Source organism: Accipiter gentilis, chromosome 5, assembly GCF_929443795.1.
Source record: "Accipiter gentilis chromosome 5, bAccGen1.1, whole genome shotgun sequence".
Classification (NCBI taxonomy): domain Eukaryota; kingdom Metazoa; phylum Chordata; class Aves; order Accipitriformes; family Accipitridae; genus Astur; species Astur gentilis.
In genome coordinates, this window is record NC_064884.1 from 4820793 (window position 1) to 4846249 (window position 25457).

Sequence of the window (25457 nt, forward strand, 5' to 3'; positions counted from 1 at the left end):
GGGAACTAGAGTCACCTCTCTGTTTGCTTCCTCCTTGTCTGGTCACGCAGGGATTACCAACCATGGTACTCAGCAATGGTGGAGCTAGTTCACGCATGCAGAACAAGTGCCACTTAAGAGGCATTCACCCCAGCGACATGCCCATGTTAGGTGACAGAGCAACCCAAATCCAAGTTCATTATTTTCATACTTTTAGAGCTGGACCTGATCGATCTCAGCAAAAAAACCATCCTCAATATCTGAAAAAATTCCAGTCACAGTCCTTTCCTCATTACTTGCACTTCTAATGCGCCACAAATAAATGTCACCCACTGTCAAGGGGGGCACTTACTAGGGTTCGAGCAGGTTCGTAGGTTTGTACATACTAAGGCCAGAAGGGAACCATTGTTAATGTTCAGAATACAAGTCACAGACTCCCCTATTTTCACTCCAATGTGATCTGGAGCAGATCTTTCAGGCAAAAAAAAAATAATGCATGTACTCTTGAAAAATTACCTGAGACAGAGAATCAAGCACAGTCTGAAAAAATCAAACAGTTAATTACTCACTATGTTCATAAAAAAAAAAAAAAAAAAAAAAACCAAACACACAAAAAACCGAGGCCTCATTCTAGTCGGAGTGAAGCTCCTAAACCCAATTAATTTCCAACCCACTCTAATAACGTTCGACAGGTCTTGCTGCGCCCAGGGAAGCAGTGTCACTGTCACACATGGGGACACGGACCCATCAAAATCACAGACTTTCTCTGGGTCGCACATGGAGGTAATGACAGCAGCAGAGGAAGGAGCATCTAGTAGACTCTGCTGCTTATCAGAATAATTTCCCCTACATTTAAATCACCAGAGGTTTTAGGGAGAGGGTGGGGGAGAGGATTTGAAACATACGCAATTTTCTACTTCTTTTCTGTAGCTTTTTAATCCTTTTGCTTCTGCGTTTGGCAAACGCAAGTTCCTTCATCCTTGGAGATTATTCTTCAATTCCTCAAAGAGACTTCAATTTTCTCACAAATCTCTCTTCCTTTCACTTAATTTAAACATTTATGGCCAATTTCATGATTTAATAATGAGAAATAAAATTGGAGATTTACTAAGTATTGAGAGAAGACCTTTCATTTCATCTGGGGATTAAGAAGGGAGTTAAAGGTGTGAAGCCTGTTAGCCATGCTGGCCTAACCTGAGCTCCAGTATGCTAGAGCCCAATCCTGAGAGATACTGAGCGCTCTCTCCTCCCATCGAAGGCAGGGAAGTCCTGTGGACTTGGAGCACATTGCAGATTTGGGTCCCTTAAGACACAATGCTAGTGTATAAATCCATAGCAGCGCTGTCTCACAGATATTTTGCTAATAACTTTAAAGCCTGGCTTCATTTAGTACTACCACCAGCTGATCAACTCCAAGCAGCTTCTCACTAGACCATTAATTTAAGGTAACAATTCACTAAGATCTTTGGTTCTGCATAAGCGCTTCCCAAATCGCTTCTTCGGTCTCTGTCAATTATCTGAGACTAATGCACCTTGAAGTTACCTTTTAGAGCAAACATTACTCCACAGTCATAATTCTAATATACTATCAGTAGCCAAAAGATAGGAACGATGCAGCTTTCAACTTCAGAAATTCAGACTGCACATTCAAACATAGAAATAAAAAATAGATCAGTACTGGTGCAGTCTGAAGATCTACTGGATTTTCATAATTTGGCAATTGCTAGGCATGTTCATAGGACCAAATGGACCTTGAGCCTTTTATTCATTTGATTTCATTTTCCGGATGGCTACTATTAGATAAAGGCATCTTTCTGAGGTACTGCTGCGATGGTACTGGCCATTAAATTACGTCTGCCAAATCAAATCTCACACACTCAGGGCTAGACTCACTCAGCTGGCTGCTGTCTCACCCTCTCCATCACGATGCAGATTCTGTCGCAAACTTGGGCACGCAGTGCAGGATGCAGCTGACCAGGCTTGCTCTTCTTCAGCTGACCTGCCACGCTCACGAGACTCTCCAAACCCACGTGAGAACTGCTGTGTCCTCTCCTCTGATCCCCCAGCGCAGCATCTCACGCGTTGGGAAGTGCCACGGCATGGCCAGGTGCTCACTGACCCAGCCCGAGCAGCAAGAAGGGCAAACCTGGGCATGGATTATGCCCAGTGCCCTTCTCCAGTCAACTCTGGATCTGTCCCTGCTGCGCAGCACAGCATGGCACCCGTGCGCTGCCCCGTTCAGGACACATCTCATTTTGGACCACAATTTCCATTCTGTTCAGCCAGACAAAAAGGGCACCAGCAGACAGAAATGAGTGCAGACAGGAAAATGGCTAGGTCTTCCTCTGCCAAATGCTCTGGATTCGTAACTAGTTGTTACTATGAGACAGAAAAGTGCCGCTGCTGTCTGATTTTGGAATGGGACTTTGGCTGGGAGAATGGGACAAAACAGAGGGAGAAGCTGTCTCTTCCTGTCTTGTGCATGTAACAACTCCATTACAGGTCTGGATCTCGCTCGGAGAACGATGCTGGCTGAGCGTGTAGGCTGCCAGCATTCATAATAATTAACCATTAATGTTAGCAAACACTTGGCAAATCTCCACCCGCTTTCATCGGAAGCTCTCGGAGTCCTATGCAAACATGAACAGATTAAACCTTGCCAGACCCCCTCCAGTCCTACACATTAATCCAAAGAATTTCCTCTGCTTCTATTCTCTGACAGGGTATTTAGTAAAAACAGTGAGGTTGGGAAGTACTCAGGTCATCCCCATTTTACAAGGCAGAGTGGAGGCCCAGGGTTGTAAAATGACGTTGCCAAAGCCCCAGCGAGTGCTGCCGGTGCAGCGATAGCGAGTGGTCGTGGCCTCCCACCCTGCAAGTCAGCGCCTCAGACCTCGCACCGTCCGTCCTCGGCTTGGCAGGTCTTCATCCCTATCTTGCTGTCAAGGAAGCCCAAGCAGGAAAGGGATGCAGGCTTAGCCCAAAGTCCGACACGGATCAGCAAGCTGGTGGAGCGATAGCTTTGCTGCTGTTCTCGCTGCTGGGACACAGCGGCCACCACAGACAGAAATAACCGCGAGCCAGCCGGAGCATAGCATCCCCTATGAGAGGATCTCCCGTCGTGCCTGCTACGGCTCGGTGGCATTTTTGCCATCCAGTTTTGCCATCCTTGCTGCTACTTTCTAGCGGCTCATTATTTCGTCCAAAAATAAACCAAAAAAAGGGGGCTTCATTCCAGAATAACGATGCGGCCTCGAAATACGGTGTCCACGCGGGGGAATTATAATGAAACTGCCTGGTCAGGGTAACTATTACGTCTGCTAAACCAGCAGACTTCCCTCACAAAGAGACTCCCTTACAAAACCCCGTTTTTACATTCAAGGTCTAGCTTCAAAAAGAAATCCCCAGAGGTTTGACCCAGTCGCATGGCCAGCAACATGCCGGGGCCGTTTGAAACGGCCAGCAACCAGACCTTCCTCGCAGAAGAGAGCAATCTGGCTCACAGGACCTCAGAGCGCAGACACTTGGTAGCCTCCTGGTAATGTCTGGCTCCCTACCACGTTGTGACCTCCATTTCAGCTGTCTGAGGGCTAAAGATGTTGTGGCTGATCAATGGCTTGGGAATAAAACCAGAGGCTGTGTGTTCACCTCCTTGTCCCAGTTTAGTTCAGCAAGCAATAATCAGAGCATCCTCTACAGCTGTGCTCACTAACACGCAAGGGTATTTACTGTAGACTCTGGAAGAACAATCAGTTTTAGGCAGGCAGATCAGACATCTTAGTGCTCACCTGGGAATAAGAGGTCTTTTTTCTTTTCCTCCCCTAGTTCTTTCTCCTCATTTACATTCACTTTTGGCTTCAAAATAAATTGCTTTAAATCTCAGCTCAGCAAGAGCTAAGCCTGAAAAGCCAGAAGACTACATTCATGAACATTTCCTGGGAGTTCAGGCAAAAGCCAATCTGAGACCTTTTTTCTGAGACTGAGCAACGTAAGGAGGAGTATCTGAGGGATGAATAGGAAGGAAAAAGGTGCTTGGAAGGCAGAGAGAGAGGAAGAGAAAAGACGGAAGATAACAGGTTTGAAAAAGCACGGGTCTCACCCATACTGGTCTAAATTGCCTTCTCCTCACCAACGTCAGTGAAATTCCCCCCTTACCTCAGTTAACATTTTGTCCCAAACAAAGCAGCAAGTCCTCTCTGTTCTCCATGCTGCACACCAACTGGGATTTTTAGCAGCCACTTTGGACCAGCTCCCCAGCAGGCACAGCCCAGCACAGCTCCCAGCTGACTTAGAGGAGCTGAGGGTGCGACTCCGCAGGAGTCCTGATGGGCAGTGAGAAGAAACTCCATCTGCCAGGAATGGCCCTTCTCAACTGCCTTTACACTCCAACAGACATTTTCTCTCCCTTGCACCCTAAGCTCAATATGCGAGACACCAAAACCACAAGCACCACAATAAAAACAACAGAAAAGATTAGTCTGTACAAATTGATCAAAGCGTGAAAAATACTATTCCAAAACATCCTAAGTCAAGAAACAAGAAATGTTAGGTCTTTCCATTGTAATAGACCCTTATTTATCACATTGGAAAGGGTACTTTTTAAAGGCAAATGGCCAACTAGTCCCTTTGATACATGGAGATGCTTCAAGATAGGTATGATATAGAAAACCTAGGCAGAAGATCTGTACTGGCTAATCTGACAGTTATCTCTTTTACAGCCAACTACTGTCATTTCAGTCTTTGAGAACTGCCAGCTACCCCGATAACTGCAGACCTACACACAGCAGAGGAGAAAGCCTTTGTTAATTAAGCTAGCTTCCTTCATTTTCTTACTGATGTGGCCTCAGTAGAGCTTTCAGAGAGCCGCTGTTGTGTGGCCCTTTGTGCTGATGACGGACTGCCACACATCCCCCCACCCCAGACAGCTGCGTATCGGTGGCAAGGCAAGCGATCCTCATCTGCCGGCTGGAACGCTTTCTGGGATGAAATGTTGCAGTCCGGCCACAAATCAGACTATTAACTTAACTGGAGCACAGCAGATTCCCCTTTGGAGGGAAAAAAAAAAAAAAAAATCTCCCTGAAGGATGCATAAACCTGCCCATTGTCCGATCCAGTTGATAGCGAGCTGATTTTCCCAGTGTGGTATCAAGTTCCAGAGGAGCCTATTTATACTGAATTCATCAATGCTACTTTGTACACAGAAGTATTTTCAATCAGTTAGCGGCCATCAAACTCTAATGGGGTTTCTGGAACTGTGGGTGCTTTATCCTCTGTTCAGCAGGCATTTCGTCACGCTGAGCCGTTGCTCCGCTAGCTCTGTTCAAGTTGCAGCTCCTCATTTCAGGCAGACGTGCTGTTCCCTCACAGTTAGATATTCAGCAAGGAGGGACAAAACTCAGCAGACTTGCAAGTATCAAGCGTGAGCCCGGACTTACTTTTTACCATTTCTGATGGCAGCTTGCAGTTCCTTTTGCAGATTACTGGCCTGATTCTGCCTCCACTTATGCCTCTAGGTCATCGGGGCTATTTCCCTTACTTCAGAGCAGCGCCTCACTGGCAGGCTCTCCTTCTAATGCGCAGTGCTACTTTTTCCCTCTAATCAAAGCCATATAGTCAAAGCCACCACGACAAATTTCATCACCTTCATTGGATACACATGTGAAGTAGAAGAGAGAAACACATCTTGCAGATAATTAATCTCAGAGTTAAATGAAACAAAAGCCAATGGAGGGGACTTTGATCACTCATACCAGCCTTTTCATAGCCAAATCATGACAGCTTCACCCCAAAGCAGCCCGTCTTTGCTTCTTCGCTCTTTCATAAGCTTAGAACAAAGTCATCATCCAGCCTCCACTGAGCAGACCTTGCCTACAGGTCCTTTCCTTTTCCCAAGGGACGTCTTTACCATTCAGGGTCATCACCCAAGAACCATCAAAACCAGTTACCCAGATTCCTGTGTCTAGCCCAGTCACCCTGTGCCCACAGCTGCAGTTACCAGTGCTGTAGGTATCTCCACCAGCCTACATATGACTGCTAGGACTCACACCCCTTCCAGACCCTTTCCGTAACTGCAAAAAAAGCGAAGCAAAACAATAGCTATTCCTTTTGCCTCTTCCTCCACCTTTTGGGTCACTTACCCGGTAAGGCACTTAAGGTTCAGGGAGAGAAGCAGACTTGGCAGGGCAGGAGCAGGGAAGATTTCTGTGGATCTGAAATGGTTAAAAAATTTCTGCCTCAGGACAACTAAGGTCCAAAGGGTTCAGTCTCTATTTTATAATTTATAGCTCACTGTCTTTCTTCCCAAAGTCCTGTGGGCTCTCACGGTTCACAGAGCAATCCTTTTCTATTTTACTTACACCACTCAATTCATCCAAGCCTTGTTAATACCTTCACCCATGCAACCTCCGGGGAGAAAATAGCTTTTTATCATTAGGTGAAAATGGAACTGCCTGGAATAACAACACAAATATGGGTTTTAGCACACAAGGACAGATCCCAGGCCTTTTAGTGAGGAACCTGCCAGACTGCTGTCGACCCAGCCAGGGTTGGAGAATTGGACGTCAGTGCAGGGAGAGACGTGAGCCCTCGGCCCTGCTGCCAGGCACCCCGAACAGAGGGGGCAGCAGGAGGATCAAACAAAACAGAGGGGATAAAGCAAAGTATTACATTTTAATTGATCTAATCTTGGGCTCCCAGTAGAATTTGCAGCGATATCTTACTAGAATTACTCAAGTTTTATTGGGAGACAGCAATACTGTGAAAGCGCCTTTTGGACAGCAAGCCACTCCAGATCTTGAAGTGCATTAGCATTCGGAATGGCTGAGCACAAGAGCCCCCAGAATAGTTTCAGAGATGACAGCAAAAACTGGGGAAAGAGAGAACACGTGAGATGTAAACCCATCTGGGCACCCAAATGTGTAGGAGCAGAAACCCAGGCATAGGCATAACGTTGTCTGCTGTGGGGTCCCTCCAGCATAAAACCTGTAGGTATTTATTTACCAGTGAGCAGAAAATACAGGACCTACAGAGACACTAGAAAATGCATCCAAATGACAGCAGCTTTTATCCATCCACTCCTCTTCTGAGGTCCATTTCTACTCTGACTGCAAACACTCCGAACATTTTAAAAAAGAGAGAGAGAAGAGGGCAAGAAGAACATGAAAAATATCTCCTTAAAATACAGACCCAGATATAAAATACCACATGGGTGGAGCAAGCTAACAGGAGAGATAAAACGGAAAGACGGTGAGAAACCAGGTGGTTTCTCATCATTTTTTTCCTGACATCCGCTGTCTGAGCAGATGACTGCAAGATCTTTGCAGAAACAGAGGAATAATGTCTGGCTCTGTCAAGATCCCTCTTTATTCACTGCGGTGAAGGGGTGAAAAAACATCAGGTCTGATAAATGATTCATGGAGCCTTTTCTTCTGCTAATCTGTAAATAAATTTTAAAAAGCAGCTTCTTTTTGATGAATATATTCTGCTGCTCGTAAAAACATGTCGGCCTTTAAACGCAACACAGGCACACTCAAATGTCTCTAGTGTTGCTGTCAGTACTTTGAAAGCCCAAGCCCAGATCCTTACAGAATGCAGGGATGGAGGTTTTGCTGACTTACCTCGGCTGAGGATCTGCCCCTCCAATCCCACGGCACCAGATTCCTGGGCTCTGCTGAAGCCTTACCTCATCTCACGCTCGCACCTTCACGGCTCTGTTCAGTCCAGGAGAGGGTAACATCCCACAGATTTACAGATACGAAGGCCAGAAAGGACTTTTGTGAACATCTCATATGACATCCTGCATAACAAGGTCTAAATCCTCTCCTCCTTGTTGCACGAGCGCTCTCCGAGCACGCACATTTTACTGTTGCTGTGTGGCAGACGCTTCTTTTCACACGCTGCTGGAAACAACAGAACCAGCCTAACGTGCCCATCGCCATGGCATCGCATCCTGTTCCCTGCATATCCTCCTTGGAAACATCTGCTGCAGACAGGCTCCTGCCTGAGATAACATGATGGATTTGACCTGCTGCACCTAACCCTCAGCCCTGGTCAACGGGGCTCCAACCAGGAGGTCTGGGAAGGCTGTAACTGCCATGGTCCACATCGCGTGGAAACCTGGCCCGCCCAGACAGACTGCACTGCTGTTAGTTATGGGTTCTTTCCCCCCTTACCACCACGTATCTTGGGCTTTATTTTTTTGGACTTCTCTTTTTTTTTTTTTTTTTCTCCTCCCATTTCCATTCAGCTACAGATAATGGCAACACCACGGGTGTGGATGCACTCAGGCAGCAGAGAACTGCAACAGCCAAAGCACGTCTTCCCTTTCAGGTGGGGAGTTGCTGGGTTTCTCCCCGAGCAGACAGGCCTCAAACTATCTCATGACTTTTGTGAGTGTGGACAGGGAAGGAAAGAGGGAAAAAAAAAAAAAAAAAAAGCACGATTATACAAGGACATCTTTTATTTCAGTACATTCAAGACAAAAAGAAAAGAAAACAATTCAAGAACAGGATGTACCTTCACTCAAGGCTTTCTCTCTCCCCTGCCCCTCTCCATTGTTGTCTCTTTCCTTTTACAATCAGAAATTGCATAGAATTTGTTTTTCAATCCGAAAATTAAACTTGTCAATGTAAAACCCACGTCTGTACCAAGCAGAGGGTGAGCTGCTGCTGTTGCTAGGGAAGTAAATATTTTCCTTACATCAGATCCCGGGCTAATGGTTTCGTCAAATGCTGTGCGGCATCGTCACTGCTAGACATGGGCTGTAAGTCATCCTCGAAGCTGAGGGTGCTCCGTGGATCATAGACGAGAGGAGCTCACGAGCCAGGACCAGAACTCAGAGTCACTTGTTCGGGAGCGTGCAGAGCACGGGCCATGGATGCTTTGGGGAGCGACAGTGGGCAGCAAATACCACCTCCCTCCGCTGGTGGGAAAGGGCAGCCTTCCCCAGCGCTCCCCACTCTCGCCTGCTCCCACCTCACCTTCCTCAAAAGGCTCTCCCACCCGCACCCTAAAAACAGAAAGGAAAAAAGCAAAAAGATAACCCCAGAACTAAACAAAAGACACAGAACCCCTGAAATTCCAGACGTTTCAAGGCCTCTTTGAGTTCACTGTGTTCGTTGGTTGGTTTTTGGCATTTTAATATATATATATCTATGTGTATATATATATTTATATGTAGATGTATTTTAATAACTCCTCAGATGGACCTTCAGCCAATGGTCCTTCCCAGGGGGAGCGTGTCCCATCCCATCCTTCCCTTCCTTCCTCAGTCCACCTGCCACACTCTGAAAAGGAAGAAGAGTTCAGCACCTGAAACCCGGTGCCTTGGAGACTAGGTCCTGATGTACCCAAAATAAACCAAAACGAAATAACGGCTCCTCCCTTCCCATCCTTTATCCGCACCAAATAAAAAGACCCTCCCCCCACCCTTTGAGAACGTCCCCTGGTAAGTCTATGCGACGGGGAGACGGAGCCAGCGTCCTTTCTCCTGGCCTGGGGTGGAGAAATTCCAAGAACCGCTCTTGCCCCTGGGTGGGCAAGATCTGCCACGCCAGTTACCCACCACGTCCCTTCTTCCTGCCTCGGAGCCGCACGGTGGCACGGAGACAACTGCCGGATACAGGCCAGCCGGAGGAGCTCGCTCCCGCTGCGTCGGGCTTCGGCAAGACGCGCGTCCTCTCCGACGCCGAAACCAAAGCCGACCCCCTGGCCAGGCCTGTGCGTCAGCCCAAAGGTCCGCCTTGCTCTGGAGAAGCTGGGTAACTGCTTTTAATTTAAAAACAAGTTGACATTGTACAAGTCCGTGTTCTGTAAAATGGAACAGGACCCTCTCGGCCCACCCCAACGCCCCCTGCCCCAGCGTTACTCGGGCTCGCTGCTGTTGGTGGTCTTCTCCCACTCCAAGCTCTCTTCGCTCCGTGCGGGCGAGCCCGCAGACGGCCGTGCCCGGAGGCCCTGAAACCTGCGGCACTCGGGGCACACACGGATGTGCGTGCACCCTCGGGCAACCAGGGCGGCTTCTTGTGCCAGTCTTTGTGCCAGCGGATCTGGCTCGCCCCCACTGCACAGCTTCCCGTTGCTGAGCGTGGTTGTGCTGCGGGCTCGGCGCTCCTCCGGGATAACGGGGCGAGTCCGTATCATTGCCCCTCGCCTCCGACGAGGGTGGAAACTGTCCTTGCAGAGAATGATGTTGCGCAGCTCCGTCACCATTTCTTGGCACACCGACACCTGGAAGGCAGACCCGAGACATACTGCTCACCTAAGTAAGCTGCGAGCCCAGCAGCGCTGCGTCTGCTCTGGATTCTGATGCCAAAGTGTTACGGACTCGGTCGTTAATCTGGCCACTGGCTTTCCACACCAATGCTCGGACACTTACGCTTGATTTAGGCCAACAGATTCCGCCTCTTGTCAGAGACCCTCCTGTGTTCTGGATCCCCAAATCAACACGAGACCCAAACCCATTGCCGGTAGAAATCCTCGGGTGATGCCATCTCCAGGAAAGGTACCTGGACGTTGCACACATCCTCGATCCCTTCAAAAGCCCTTGGAGCATCCCTACAGCCTTGATCTTAGTAGGAGTGCATGAGAAGCTCGTGCATTTTAGACCCTGCCCAATGCACCTAGCCTTCTTGTGCGTTTGAGGTCTCATTACCGGGAACGCTCATCTCAGCCTGGGTGCATTACTTGCTCCAGAGCACTGCACTGCCGAGCACCCCGCAGATAGCAATGAAAACACACTAAAACCTCAGGACAATTTCAGGTCCTACCTCTGACTGTTCAGAGTGCCGAAGGCTCCACAAAAATTCCAGCATTGCCATAAAAATTGCTACGATTAAGCCACAGATGAGAACCACGAAGATTCCACCTATATTCTCCATTCCCAGGCCTAAAATAAAGCAGAAGAGACAATGCTGTGCAGAGGCAGACACAACATAAATTGCAAGCATCGCTGTACAGAAATCCCAACGCTTTGCTGTTTAGTTGGCATTACATGTACCCAGCCGGGGACCAAAAACACATAGCCAGCACTGTCCTATTAATAGCTAACCGCATGACTCAGATGGCAAACCAAATGACTTGCAATAGCTGCACGATCGAAGATGCGTTCTCAGAAATGATGATTTTGCAGATAAACAGCAAGTACATTGAAGGGAAGTACAAAGCAATTTGTGGACAAACTGAAAACAGGAGAAAAAATGAGAGATCAATCGGGCACATTAATCCCTGCAAATTATTTGCCCAGCTCTAGTTGCTTTGAACTTTGCAAAGGAAAACGAGCAATGTCGTTAAAGAAGCAGAGATGAAGAAGACAAGAAAGGGCTTTAAAGGAAGCTGGCACCAAGAAAAGCGCCTTTGATTGCATTACAAAGTGCTGGTGGAAAATGCTTACAGCTGCTTGTATTGCAGTACCAAGGAGAGGTTCCAAACAAGGCCAGGACCCAACACTTTCACGCTATATGGTGACTGAACGGGGTGTCTGCCACCCAGGGGTACCTGGTTATAGGCTGGGTGCTCTCTGCCCAGCACCCTCCAGCCCATGAGGAGGAAACAGCCCCTTCTGTGGGGCTACTCATCTCAATTCCCTTGGACAACTCGCAACGGGATGACTACCTTCTCTACGGATCACAGGACCCATTCAGCCGCCTTGGGCCAAACGCCGCACGTGCGGACAAGCTTCACTTCGAGGAGGCACTAAATCGCATGCACGGCAGCTGCCAGCCCTGTCCTACACAGCTTGCACTCCAGAAAGCTCATCAGCTGGGAGGAAAATCCACCCCTCAAGAACCTGGCCTGAGCTTTCCGTGTGCCGAGGCTGTCACCTCACTTCCCACCGTGACCCCACTCCCCAAAACCGCAGCCTGTGCCTCCGCCTAGCCCTGCGGAACAAGACTGTGAGAGGAGCCGGGGAGCAGTGCCGGCCTCAGCACACGCTGTCCGAGCAACGGCTCTTCTCTCCTGTGCTTGTTGCTTTCGGGTCTCAAGTGGACTGGGCCCCTGATTGGATTGATTACTAAAAAGCATGCGGTGCTTTGCACTGAGGTGACTGTATGAGGCCATTACTCAACAAGAACATCTATAAAAATCTTCCTCTCCCCTCTGTAGCATTAAATCAAAGTGTAAGAATCAATGATTTATTGACTTAATCTCTGCGTGGCTTTTAGACATAAAATTTCACCAAAATCCCTGTAAATAGCTGACCTGTTTTGTTCTAAAACTTAGGAGGTCACATTTCTCCCTCCTCCTCCGTCATTCTTTTGGCATTGCCTCCGGAGCAATCTAGTGACTCTGTAAATCAGCCCTTCACAGAGATGTCTCCACTAAGACAACAACTGCAGGGCAGAAAACATAGCTCATAATCACAGTTTAGACCAAAGATAAAGGCCATCCTCTCCACCTAGCAGCTCTCAAATTTGAATTTAGGGCCAGTACTTCTCTCTACATCCTTCTATCGTTCTACCTGGATGCCGCCTCAGATACCTCTTGATGGGCTTGGGAGTGGGTATTTCCTTCCTCCATTTACACATATCAGCAGGCTACAGCCTTCCTCATTTCCCAAACTGAGAAAGTGAGCCATGACAGAGGGCACAAAAGAGCAGAAAAACTTGTCCAGGGTCACAGAGCATGGTGGGTAGCGCCAGAAACAGCCTGCTTCCCAGCTGCCCCCATCCAAAGCCATCTCAAAACAGCCCACAGACTAGACTCCACTTCAGAGTTGCTTTTTGCACAGTCCACGGAGGAGAAGACTCCCACGTGCCTGCTTGCCTTCAAAAGGAACTTCTTTACTAACTTATCGCCTTGCCCTGAGGCCTGATGCCTGACGCTGGACCAGCACCTTCTGTCTCGAGACTAACAGCCCAGGCTGCCTGCAGTGCAGCACTGCCCAACAGGGAGCACCCGCTCACAGTTCCCCGTGGGGTCTCATCCAGCCTAGCTCACGAACGGCACAGACACACACACCTACACCTGCTGCAATGTCAAGAAAACAAAAGAGCTACCACGGACCCGGCTTGGCTCTCCATCTCTGTGCTCAGAAAGGTCAGAAGACTGTTCTTTCAACTGGGGGACCCGCTGGCCTCTCAGAAAACACTTGCTGAGGAAACGGTGACGGCCAAAACTAAAAAATGCAGCAACTGTGTTAAGCTGGCAACTGCTCTCACACGGGGACATCAGCGTAATGTGGTAGATTTTATGGCAATTTGCATAGCATTACCCAAAAGAATTCGCTCCTCGGTTTACAGATGTACTAACAAAGTCCTTGTGTCCCTTCCCCTGGCTGTTTAAAAGGCGCATTCACTTGGAGCCATTAACCAGCGGGCCTGTGGTGGAGATCCATCTCCCTTGAAGGAACCCAGGATTTTGGTCTGATCCCTTTAGCCATCTATTTTCCCAGACATTCATTAGAAGCTAATTTACCCTCCATATGCCTCCAATATTTGTCATTTGGTTGTTCCCGCTATCTCTGCCCCAGGCAAAAACACACAGCATGAGGCACAGCAGAGCTGTTTGGCTTTCTCCTTGAATTGTGAAGGAAGGAATCTCAGGTCAGAAGAAGGGGAAAAAGTAGTTCCCGGGCAGAAAACCTGGCAGTGCTCATGTGCAGATGGATGTTCATCCTTGCACTGCTGGCAGGGATGCTTCTACTGCCTAGTCCCTTCAGCACGTTACCGGAGAGCGGCGTGGCTTACCTTTGGCTCTGTGGTCCTCCTCTTTGGGGCACTTGCCTCCTTCCCACCACTTCCTCTTCAGGATTTCCAGGCGGTTGTTCTCTTGCAACTGGAGAATGGCCAGGTCGAACTCGTCGCGAAACACAGAGCCTGCAACACCAAAAGGTATGTGGTAAGGCACCATCTCGGCCAGCCTTCCTCCCCACTCATCCCTGCCACGATGCCCTGCCAGCGTACCCAACTACGAAAGCTTGCCTCTGAATGGTTTGGAAGGTATTCCAGTTCATAGAAGCCCTTGAATCCTGCTGCCTCCCTGCTGGGACTGTCAACTGGTTAATCTCATATGCCGATGGTAATTTTGCCTGTCCACCAAGACCCACCTAGGCCATTTAAAGAGGTCCATTACAAGGGGGAGCTTGGGCTTCAGGGGCAGGGTCTGAAGAGGCAGTTCAGTTTTGCACCGCTGCTCCTCCAGACCACTGAGGTCCCTTCTCCTGTCATTCTGCTTCGAACTTCAGCCTTGCTCTAACACTCCTTCCCTCAAACTGGTGCACCGCAACAGCAGGCAGTTCAACCTACACGCAAGACCAAACGTTGATGGTAGAGGAGGCTCACTTCTGCGCTCAGTACCGAGCTCTACGGCAGCCTTCGTGATGCCAGCTACCAGCGATCCAGAAGAAGGGCCGTGGGAAAGACCACGGTTCTCCTGGTAACTCTGCACTATTGTCCCAGCGAGCAGCTTTCTACTCTTCTTATCTGCTACGGTTTCACTGTTTAACAAGACAATGTCAGAACAAATTTAGTCCTGAAAGTAAAGATTTGTATTCACAATCAGGTTACTGTGACTTTACGAGCTTATACGTGTTAGCTAGACTATAGTTACTGGTTGTGTGACGGTTCTTACGTAATTCACCTTAACTTTGTATTGCTAAGTACAGGTGCTTAAAGGTCAGGAACAAGGCTTCCCGAGCCTGCGAGACTGGCCGAAAGATCAGCTGATCGCTGGGAATAACAACTACTACATCCTTTTTCTGTGCTGCCCTGGGAGATGATGTTCTCTTGCTAGCTCTCATATTTGAAAGACAAAAACCCTGCATTTGTTAAACCTGATTATTAGCCGAGGTAGTCACTGAATTGCCCAATTCTCTGTCCTGGAGTTTTAAGAACCACCAGCTGTTAGGAAACTTGCGCTAAAAACTAAAAGAGTTGCAACAGCATTACTTTTACAGCACTTCTGAGATAAAACAAGGAGCACAGAATGATTCAAAAACACTGGTTCAAAAAGGAAACAGTCAGCAAAGAGCACATACGCAGAAAATAAGCAGCAGTTTTGAAACATCTTTCACATGAATTATTTAAAGAGCCACAGTCGCGTGTCACATGGCTCTGGACCAGAGCAGGGTCTCGTCATCTGGCTCTTAGCATGCACCTTGGGCAACTGCAACATATTTGATTTTCCTCCCGAGATAAAAAATGACCCTGGGCAGAGCTGTGAAACGTGACATTGGCTTTAAAGCCGGTTCAGCCTTTCAAATGCTCCGGTCCTCTGCCGACAGCTGAGAAGGACTAGAATTTTTCTTCACTGCCTACCGACGGGCATGCCAATCCCGTAGCCCTTGGTGTCCAGAAGGCCCCCGACCTGCGTGAGGTTGCAATTGCGCTGACGATAATACTCGTTCATGGTGGACTCCAGCAGAAAGGCGTAATTGGAGTTCAGCACGCGCGCAATCCCTTCCTCCGTACTCTTCACGAAGACGCTTGGCTGCTTGGAGTACATGTAGTTCCACATCCGCTGGTACGTCTGGTAGCGGGAGTTCTGCAGGACAAAGGAGGCAAGCGTGGCTAAGGTAGGAGCATCTTGCTGTAACATAAACCCCAAATTAGACACCACTATGAAAAGGCCACAACAGGGAAAGGAGTCAAAGCAGATTTGGTGCCAGATTCAAAAAGGATTTAGATGCCTAACCTCCATTTCTTTCAATGAGATTGAGAGGCCCGAATATCTTGGTGGATTTGAGACTTTGTTGGCAAAGCTGGGCATGAAATCCATACCTAATTCCAATAGGTTCCAGCAAAGGTGTTTGCATAAATTCAATTTTAGAAAAATATGTAGTTTCCATAACAGTATTTCAAAAACACACCAAAAAAGCCAGAAGAAACAGCTTGTGCTTGGCTGATTTAAACCACCGAATGCTCCCTGTAGAGCTCACACCCTATTGTCTGTCACCGTAACCTTGTGCTTAACAGTTCACCAGCATCAGAGCCAGACACCTTCACCCCGAGAAGGGAACTGAGGGCAGCGCCAAAGCTCTTTGGAGTTTGTTGCTTCCTGAATCCAGATGTTGGTTCACCCCCTTCTGAGGCAAATCAAAGTACCTGCTCAAGAGATCTGGAGTCTTTTCATTGACTACAGTAAACTAAAGCTCAACCAGCCCCAAATCCTCCGACTTTGCTGGTGGTTGAACCCACCTTGGTTTGATCGAGAGAAAAGCCAACTGTGGTTAATCTCTCTTGCCTGTGCTAGGCAAAGAGTGAAACCTGCTTGCACAAAGACTAAAGATAAACGCACTCTGGTCTACATTAGGAGTTCCTGAATTTGCCCCCTTTCCCCTCATGCTTGCATTTCTGCAGCGCACGGAATCCCTTACACCACCTCCCGTCCCCTCCTGGCCGAGGCAGCAGGTACGTGACATGCTGCCAGGCACCCCCTGCCATCGCACTTCCAAGGGCTCGTTTTCTGCGGCTGGTGAGCGATGCCGGAGAGCTTCGGGGAATCTGCTGCTGGCCTAGTTACTGTCCTCATCTGTCCAGCTCTGTCCTCTGGGTGCAGTCACTTGGGCAAGGGACAGATGAACAGGGTGTGTGTTTGCTCCCAATTTGCTGCACTTTTAAACCGTAACCCTGTGTGTGAGCGTCAGGGGAAACGGCTGCCCGGACAGCTTACAAGGCAGGGTGCTTCAGCAGTGGACGTACGTCTCAGGCAACCAGGAACCGAAGGATGGTGAAGACAGCCTCAGCCGTGCCTGCTTAATACATCACTGTGTTTGACCCACCATTGTTACACCAGACGCACATGGATCCCAACGTAGTTTCAAGCATTGCAAATGGTACAAGAACATGTTTTGCTAATTTCTTCTCTGATACCAGCAACTCCAGCACCCGCCAGGCAGTGCAGAGCCACAGCCAGGATTTTAAACTTGAAAACCTTCCTGAAAAGAACTAAGCAAGTGCCTTATATACAACCACCTTAGTCACTTGGGCTCTGTTCAGCTCGTTTTAGTTGTAACATTCTGCTTAAAAGTAGCTTTTTGCCAAACCCCTGAAGGGTGTAAAGTTGGGCTGAAAAGCTCAGGCTCAGTTGAGAGATTTCTCAGGCTTCCCAATTCAGTTCAGACTCGGGGCGGGGGGGGGGGCGGGGGGGGGGGGGGTGTACAAAAGTGAGAAAAGCTTTATCTCCTCTCGGAATTTCAACAAGTAATAAATAAATAATCCTCAAGCAGTTCTTTGTGCATTCAGAGCACTGCAGAAAAGATTCACTCATTTATTTCCCTTTTGAATAGGGCAGGGAAGATAAAAATTAAATTGGGCTAAATGGCCCACATAAGTTTTCATACACTTGACTGACTTGTTTTCAGTGCCACTGACCACAGACAGACTCCAGCAGTTTGACATATGCTAGCCTACCTGGGGTTTGCAAACGTTTCTTTGCTTACCCAAACTGACACTTTCATGTAAAAGCTAAGATCACATCAAACCCACGTAGAGACCCATGGAAATTTGACTGCAGACGCTCAGCTGCTGAAGAGCATGTTACGTCATCACTGTGACACAGGGATGCATACCACCTTCCCACCCACGTGGTGGCACTCCAAGTGTTAAGTTGCTTTCTAAGTCCAAGCAGGAAAATCTGCTGCTTCAGGGTGCAGCACAGATGTCCTGACTCTAGTCCTCCGACACCCCAAGAGCACGCCGGCTGCAGCATTACAAAATCCTGCCTTCCCTGTCCTCTGCCATACTTCCTCCACCACTCATCCCACCATCACCCAGTGCGGATCTAGCCCAGTCCTACGCAACCAAGCAGTCAGGGGTCTCTCCAGAGGTCCCCTCCATGCCAGAAACCGGAATAAAACAGGCACGACAGGCTGGGGTGACATCCAAACCTGATTACAGGGTGCCCTCTGCACCCCTGCCCTGGTTAGCAAAAGAATGGGGTTTACTTGGAAGAAGGTCATGCTGGATCCGCCGTGAATGGTGCCGTACTCGATGGCTGTCTGGTCAGCCAGGTCATCTACGGATTCGATGGGGACGTCCATCCGCTGCACAGTGAGGAAGGCTGCCAGATTGGCTGTGTAGGAGGAGATGATGATCAAGGTGAATGCCCACCTAGGGAAAGGCGAAGCAAAGACAGTGACCTGAGATTTCCCCATGGACTGAATCTGATCCCCATCCCCACCCTGTGCCTCTCCATCTGCTTCTGCCCAGAAAACATCCACAGAGAAGCCTTGCTTAAGAGGAGGGTAGACCTCCTTACCAGACTCCACTGACACAGCGCGTAGATAATGCTTGGGGGGCAATGGTGGAGCCTTGCTGCATGAATCCCCCGACTGGAAACCACAAGCTGTTGCCAAGAGAGTACTGATTCACGAGAAGATTGCATCTGCCTTGCGAGCAGGGGTGGGGGCTGTACCACTCGTATGGTGTCAATCTAAAATGACAAGAAACAGGTAGCTCAGGTAATTCACTGGGAAATCGGGCACATCGGAGAAAAAAAAAAGAAAACTAAAAAAAAAAAAGAAAAGCTGTGAAGCCCCAACTCTCCTAGAGGCAGATTTTTCTGAGGAGGAAACTCTTTGCTGTCAATTGATGCCCAGGGCTCAGAGCTGTGTGAAATGCTTGCTCTAAGACTCAAAAGCCAGAGGCTTTCTTGTAAAGATTTGAAAAAGTTTTGAGAGGCTCTACAGAAAATCTGGGCATGGGTTGTGGGGAGGCTGGAGCTCTGCGTGCAAATTCATACTGCAGAGAACCACAACAATAATTCAAGATGTGCACAGACTTGACGTGAAATTAAAATCAAACATCTTTGGCTGTGATCCTGACTGGAGAACGCGCATCAACGGGAAGTTCAAAAGTGAAGTGTGCGAGACCTGACTGCATGACACCATCAAGAAAAATAACTGTATTGGTGCAAATGGTTTCTCTGAGAAGGTCTGATTGCCCTGGCAAGGTCTAGGTCCCAGGTCTAGTTTGAAGCCAAGTGCTGGTGTTTCAAAGCATCATGTACTTCAGCGCTCACTAGGACAGGACAGGGGTGGCAATCTGAAATAACTGACAGCTTGTCACAGAAGCTCTCTTTTTTTGCTGTTTCCAACCCTCAGTTCTCCGGTTGCTAAGAAAGTCTTCTAATTCCTATGCTGCAGTTCATTATATTGCTAATGGTTAACAAAGCTGGTGCCTGGGAAGGTCATTCTGGGGATACTGCCAATACCGCTGCAGGGCTCTGCCAGCTTACACAGCATTTAACCAAAATAAGGTGTTTATTTTCATTTCTGCATCTCCTACCTCGCTGTGATGCCAGGGAGGCACAGGTTATTTCTTGAAGATTTTCTATGGTTGGATCAAGCACTGGCAGTAAAAAAATCTGGGAAAGCCTTCTGCAATTCATAGGGTCAAAAGCTCCTTACTACTGAGCAAGGCAGAGAGCAGTGTCCAAACCCCCTTCTCCAGCAGGAAGCCGTGTAAAGGCACCTCTTTGGAGGATTATGTTTAAAACATGAGGAGGGGGCTAAAAAGGCACCAAATCTTGGTCTGCAGAGAGTGTCAGACTGCATTATTCAACGGTTTCTTCAGAACTACATTTCTGAGGCTGTAACAGCATTCGAAGAAACCATTAAAGTCCTGTCAGGATGACAACTTTAGCCATGCCAAGGGACCGAGTGATAGCACAGTTCCAATTTTTGTAATGAGAATTGGGTATTAACCGTGTCCCGAAAGAGCCGTCAAGCCCTGAGCACGTCTTTGGTACACATTGCTGGGACACAGTTCAACTCTGTCTGAAAAGACCCGTCTATGCCACCAACCATAAGCAGTTTGTTAGGAGGTCAAGGAAGACAGCAATGGAGCACGGACCCCGGGCCTCGATGAAAGACATGCTGCAGACAAGCACACAGTGATATATTTTAAGGCTGATTTAAATTAGTCATAGGGAAACGGAACTGAGAGCTGTCAAGTGGGGCTCTGCACATCAACCAAGAGGCTGTTGAAAGATATTAATGAACTTTCTTTTTCTGTACACACTGGGTTTTGCAGGGCCAGAGGAAGCAAACATCACTACTGGAATTTGCATTAATTCTGAATTAATCATTCTGAATGCATTTGCTGGTACCTGCCAGCCTCCACCCTTCCTGGTCAAGACAAGTGGTTGGTTTACCTGTTTGCAGATCAAGCATCTACAGGGACCAGAACCATTTGCACAGCACCAGCCCCACTCCCAAACCTCCTCCCACCCTTCCCACGCAGCCCTCGGCACCGGCGCCCACCGCCGTGGCCAAGCACGTTCCCAAATCGCAGCAGGCTGCTGCTGCCCGCCCTGCCACGGCCATGCCAACGGCCATCCCAGGGCTGCCATATGCATCGGTGACGTGCCTGCATGGGAAGGCAGCGGCAAAGCCCCAGTCCCCAGCTGGCAGAGGGCTTGGACACTTGGACACCAGTGGCCTGGTGGATGTCCCTGTGTCCCCCTGCCCAGCCCCTCACCCTGCATCCCCCCACGGGTCTGGGAGCGGGACGCTAGATGGCATCGCGAGGAAGGAAAAGGCACTGCCAGTCACATTACCGAGCAACCAAGAAGAGGACACAGCTGACAGCCAGGTAGGCGAGCAGCATGAAGAGCCAGACGCCAGGGGAAAAGGGATCCAGGAACGAGAAGTAGCCAGGTTTGCGGCCCTGGAAGAGAAACAAAAAGGAGTTTGACCTGCTTGTATTTCTACAAATTAAGTAGTCTGTTCTGAAAACAACGCAAAGAAACACGCCTGCCCCGATGCCGACAGTGGATGGGAGCAACAGAAGGGAAATAAAGTAAATAGGGCTTTGCAAAAGCCTTGCAGGGGAAACGGGTGACAGCAAATGCAACAAATGACCAAGCCCTGCAGCATGTCCCTGCTGCGATTCATCTCCTAAGACTATTCTTCTCCCCACCTCAACTACTTTTGCTCCTCCAGGCAAAGAAAAAGGTGAATTGATAGGGGAAAAAAAAAAAAAAAAAAAGAAATCAAGACAATCGCAGTGCTCTGTCCTCCCCATGGTAGGATGTGCTGCACCCCTTGCCCCCCCCGATGGGGAAGTCCCCATCTGGAGCCCTTGTCCACCCAAGCAGGCTGCACACCACGCTTGCTGGGCAGGAGAGCACACCTGAGCTACCAGGTGGGTGGGATCCTTTGCACGAAGCAGAGTGGGGAGAAAATATTTTTGCGCACAAAAAGAAAAAAAAAAAAAAAAAGAGACATTTGCAATATTTCTGGTTTTCTTTCTTCAGCCTTGAAATGTTTCTTCTCTGCAAAACCCAATAAAATTATTACTTTTATCCCAGGGAACACGGTATTTTTATCTCCATGATGCGTCAGAATTTCCTGTTTTTTCTCGGCAAACCACCTTTCCTTGAAAAGTAAGGCCTCACTGCTAGAAAAAGCTTGTTGATCTTCACTCAAAGTACCTTGAATTTTCACAAGGACACTGTCACCGCTGAAATCTTGTCAAATGTAGCAAAATTTGTGCAAAGGGAGGATTAGTTCCTAGGTGAAGTTTCTCAAAAGCTGAACACCTCCCATTTTGGTGAGCGTACTTCTCCCACCACCACCATCTCTGCAACACAGATACTGGTGGTGTCAAGCACACTCAATGCCACTGTGGGGGACAAGGGCAGAGGTAAAAATAGAGCACAAGCCACAGGACTAAAGAAGTGTTCTTACTCTCTGTGCAAATTACAATCCCCGTGTGGAGCAGCAAGCATTTTGTTTCATTCAGCACTGTGCACCCCGACACACCTCTTGCACCCCAAACGCTGCAAGCGTTTGGGCAATGCTCATCTACCTTAGGCATCTTCTTTCCTTACCGTCTCCTCTGAAAGACTCCCAGCAAAAGCACGCAACTCCCAACACAGGCCTAAAGGCTTACATTAACCCTGTGGGAATATAAGCCCTTGGCTCACAGGAGCCTTTATCTTCTGCCCCAAACCACAAAGCCACTCTTGGCATCACAAAACCTCAAGCTCTACAGTTTCCCCAAGCACCTGCAACCGGGAAGCTGCCCATGAGTCAGAGGTCCTATGAAGGCTTTTACAGTAAAGTCAGAATGGAAACAACCTTTTATCACGTCTTGGCCAGGCTGTCAACGTATTTCTTGCTGGCACCTTGCTCTGTTGTGTGCTGAAAACATCTATCACTGTTTGCTCAATGCAGCTCACTCCAGCAGCCGTTTCCCAGCAGTTGCAGCACGGCAGCTGCTCCTCTGTAGGTTGCTCGCTTTACACAAAAGCTGCTGCCGGGGATCATCTTTGACACACAGAGGCCTCATTTTTCCCTAGTCCGCTGCCTTACCCTGCCCGTCTGTGACACCACATAAACTAATAATAGCCGGTAATAAATAACACCTAACCTCAATCGCCATGGCAAACCCAGAGCCATCAAAGACCAGAGTCCTGATATTTTAGAGCTGTGCTTAATCCAAAGGTGGTGAATAATTTTCTATTTCCACAAAAGTCCCCAGGAAGCACAGCTGCTTTTTTTTTTTTTTTTTCTCCTTCCCCAGACTCAGACCAGCACTTTAAAGTCCATTTCCATTAAAAACCACTGTTTTACTACTGAAGTATTCCTAATCTTATGCAAAACCTGAATTTCACAAGGTCTTGGTAGCTCTTCTGAAGACTAAGTTGTTGCTAGAAAAGGCAAGAGTTGTTGCACAAAGATCTTCCTGTACTAAAAATATCTAGGATACTGTGATATTCTCAGCTTCAGTCACCAGCTGGGCCCATAACATCTCAGAAACCTTCTACAGCAAACTCTGCCCTGCATGAAGTAAAGAACCGCCGCACCATAACATCCTATCCCTGTATCCTTAAGGACAAGATGAGTTTGAGCTTGGGATATAGTAGCATTTTTAGAGAATCTGGCTTATTAAGCCTTTTAACAAATGGATGAGTTAAGAATCGGCGGTTCAGACCATCCTGCACCCATTTTCAGATTAATTTAAAGTCACTTCCCAAGCAAAGGTTCAGGTTCTCCTGGGTATAATTCCAGAGTGCCTCTTTAAGACAAGGTCTCTCTTCCATACCAGGTTATCTCACTGTGATTGGTATAAGCAGATGAGGTACAAACAGTGAAAGGTCCGATGTTCTTTTTTCCTTTCCCTTTTTTGAGTCAATTGCTGCTGTGTTCTGCTTTTCCTTATATTCTTCCCCAAAACCCAGAGAGAGACAAATGACTGCTACAGCCAGCATCTGGGCCCAAACCAAAGGCTTTCAGAGCCAGAGACACTGCTGGAAACTACACCCCCAGCATCACAGAGGGACTCGCATTTCCAGTAACGTCCTTTGCTCACCTTGCTGGAGCTCCTCTCACCAGTTCACAGAGACGAGACCATCTCACGAGTCTGCAGGCTCCGAGGTGCGCTCCCTCTGCACTTCTTGCTGACCCCATCCAGACAGTCATGGACTTCTTGATGCCAGCAGAAAGCCAAAGGTAGGCAATGTCAAAGCTCTTCTCTTTAGCAACTGCACGGCTTTCCTGGGTGCCCCATAGGCCCCTGGTTCCCTTTTTCATCTAGAGCTAAACTGGCTCAGCTGCTTCTCTTCTTTCACAGGTGCTTTGCACTCTCAAGAATGAAATGAGGCAATGGGAACCAGTAAGGTGCGAAGGGCACCATCTGCCCTCAGCTAAGAAAACTGGAGCTTCTTGAGCAGAAGATCATTCCAGGAAGCTTATCCTTCCCCAGCATCCCAGAGCTGGCAGAAAACTCCCAGGCACTGGCGCTGCCTCAGCTGAGGCTCCCTTGTGAGATGCTCCTGTAGCAAAGTTCCTTTCTGTAATTAAGGCCTTGATGTCTTCTCTATGTTTCTGGGGCAGTTTGTCAATAAATTACGCTCATTAAGGAAATTGCGTTGGAAGCTTTAAGTCTCAGGCTTGGCGATGACTCTCTCCTGTGACTTTACAGTAGTAGTAGTTCTGGTTCTTTTCAGCTACAGTCATTTTCAGGCTGCTGCTACATATTCTTTTCATTCACAGTTGTGGGTAAGAATAAAGATATTCTGTTCCCATGGAGGGCACAAACTCTTTCTTATCTGTCTGTTTTGAAGATGGGAATGACAATATCTGGAGTCTGTCAGATATTTTTAGCCGGTCCCAATACAGCTTTGTTAATTGGAAGAGCTATTTTTCCTGGAATAGAAATGTTCAAAATGTCCAATAATTGATGAAGGCCTCCTGCAAATCCTCAGATGGAAGCAGGAGAGATTCATTTACCCTCCTCAGTCGTTCTTGGAAGTCTTCATTTTCAGCCAGAGAGAACCAGTTTTCTGGGCAGATACTGGTGATCCAAGAGCCTGAACGCGCAGGACATCTGGGAAGAGGGGCAAAGCTATGTGGCATGGTCCTGGATTTGTCTGTGTTCAGGTCCTTAAGAGACCTTAAGACTCCCTGCCTGCCCTGGACACACACACAGTCTGAATGGTGCCCCGTGCTCGCCTGTTCCCCCTCGCAGAAACAGTCAGCCCTACCTCTGTCATTTCTCATGGACGTTTGTCCCTATAAGAAAGAGGCAGGCAAGACAACTCTCTTCTGTCTCTGTAACTCAGAAGGAAAGCAAGGAAACTCAGCCTGGAAAGGCAGAAATGTTGATGCGTGCTAGGTATAACTGTAGTGCATTTGGTCTCACCAAAACAAAGGGTGTATGTTCTAGGATGACCACGTCTGATCCAGGTGTAGATCCAGATCCCTCCCTCTCCAGAGTCCCTTCTCTGGAGTTGATAAGCAAAACCCAAGTATAGGCTGCTGCGAATCCTGAGCCTAATTTGGGGTCACCAGATGGCCCACAACCGACAGGCCAACGCGTACCGTGGTCCCGGGCACGCCTGGGGCCAGCGGTTGCTCCCATCCCTGCTTCAGTGGAGCGGGAAGCTTGCTGGCAGAGCAGCACGGGTTGTCAGGAGGGGTGCCCAGCTCCTCTCAGCTCCTCTGCCTCAGCTGTCAAGCCTCCTCTGGCTGGAATGAAGGAGCTATTCATTCGGTCCTTCCCATTTCGTGTCTTCTGCAGCAATCAAGTAGAAACACTTCAAGCCTCAGTTCACTTGGCCTCAACTCAGCTCTTCCAGTGTACTCACCAAATCTACATTTTCTCATCTTAAGGTAGAGCACAGCAAGGACTTTCAGGGCTGATGAGCCAGAGTCACGTGCTAACTAGTCCCTCGTTCCCTCCCATAGAGGCAGGTATGTGAGCAAAAGCAGGTGTACGCTACAAAGAAACCTGACTTTCAACATCCCTCTGTGAAGAAATGGCACTGGGCACTTGATTTCAGCCCTCTGCCGAGCAGAGTGACTGCTCGGGACTCGTCATCCATCTCCTGCCTTCCACAGGTCCCACCAGGTGGTCAGAATGGGAACATAATAAAACAAAGCAAGCCTTTTCTCTTAGCAGCCTGCAAGTCAGAAAGCCTATTAGAGTCCCCGTGTCAGAAATCCATACTTGATTATATCACAACAAGTGAAATTGAGAAAAATGACAGGCCCATTTAAAGCTGCCATATTTGGTTATGTGTGATAAGAGACA

General features: G+C 48.4%; 1 protein-coding gene across 5 annotated transcripts in view; it reads right to left on the reverse strand.

Annotated features, from left to right (window-relative positions):
* Positions 1-9607: 9607 nt before the first annotated feature.
* GRIK4 (glutamate ionotropic receptor kainate type subunit 4) overlaps positions 9608-25457 on the reverse strand; it is a 138002-nt gene continuing 122152 nt past the window's right edge. For 3 of the 5 annotated variants that reach the window (XM_049800234.1, XM_049800232.1, XM_049800233.1), the window contains 8 exons: positions 20476-20585; positions 18175-18348; positions 17861-18026; positions 15234-15459; positions 13665-13793; positions 10746-10864; positions 9845-10206; positions 9608-9744 (listed from right to left, as the gene is read on the reverse strand). In XM_049800234.1, coding sequence (XP_049656191.1) covers positions 9702-9744; positions 9845-10206; positions 10746-10864; positions 13665-13793; positions 15234-15459; positions 17861-18026; positions 18175-18348; positions 20476-20585 — 1329 coding nt within the window. In that variant the 3' untranslated portion in view covers positions 9608-9701. Of the gene's footprint in view, positions 9745-9844; positions 10207-10745; positions 10865-13664; positions 13794-13890; positions 14024-14319; positions 14414-15233; positions 15460-17860; positions 18027-18174; positions 18349-20475; positions 20586-25457 lie in introns of those variants that run through there. The other 2 variants (XM_049800236.1, XM_049800237.1) reach the window with 2 other exon arrangements.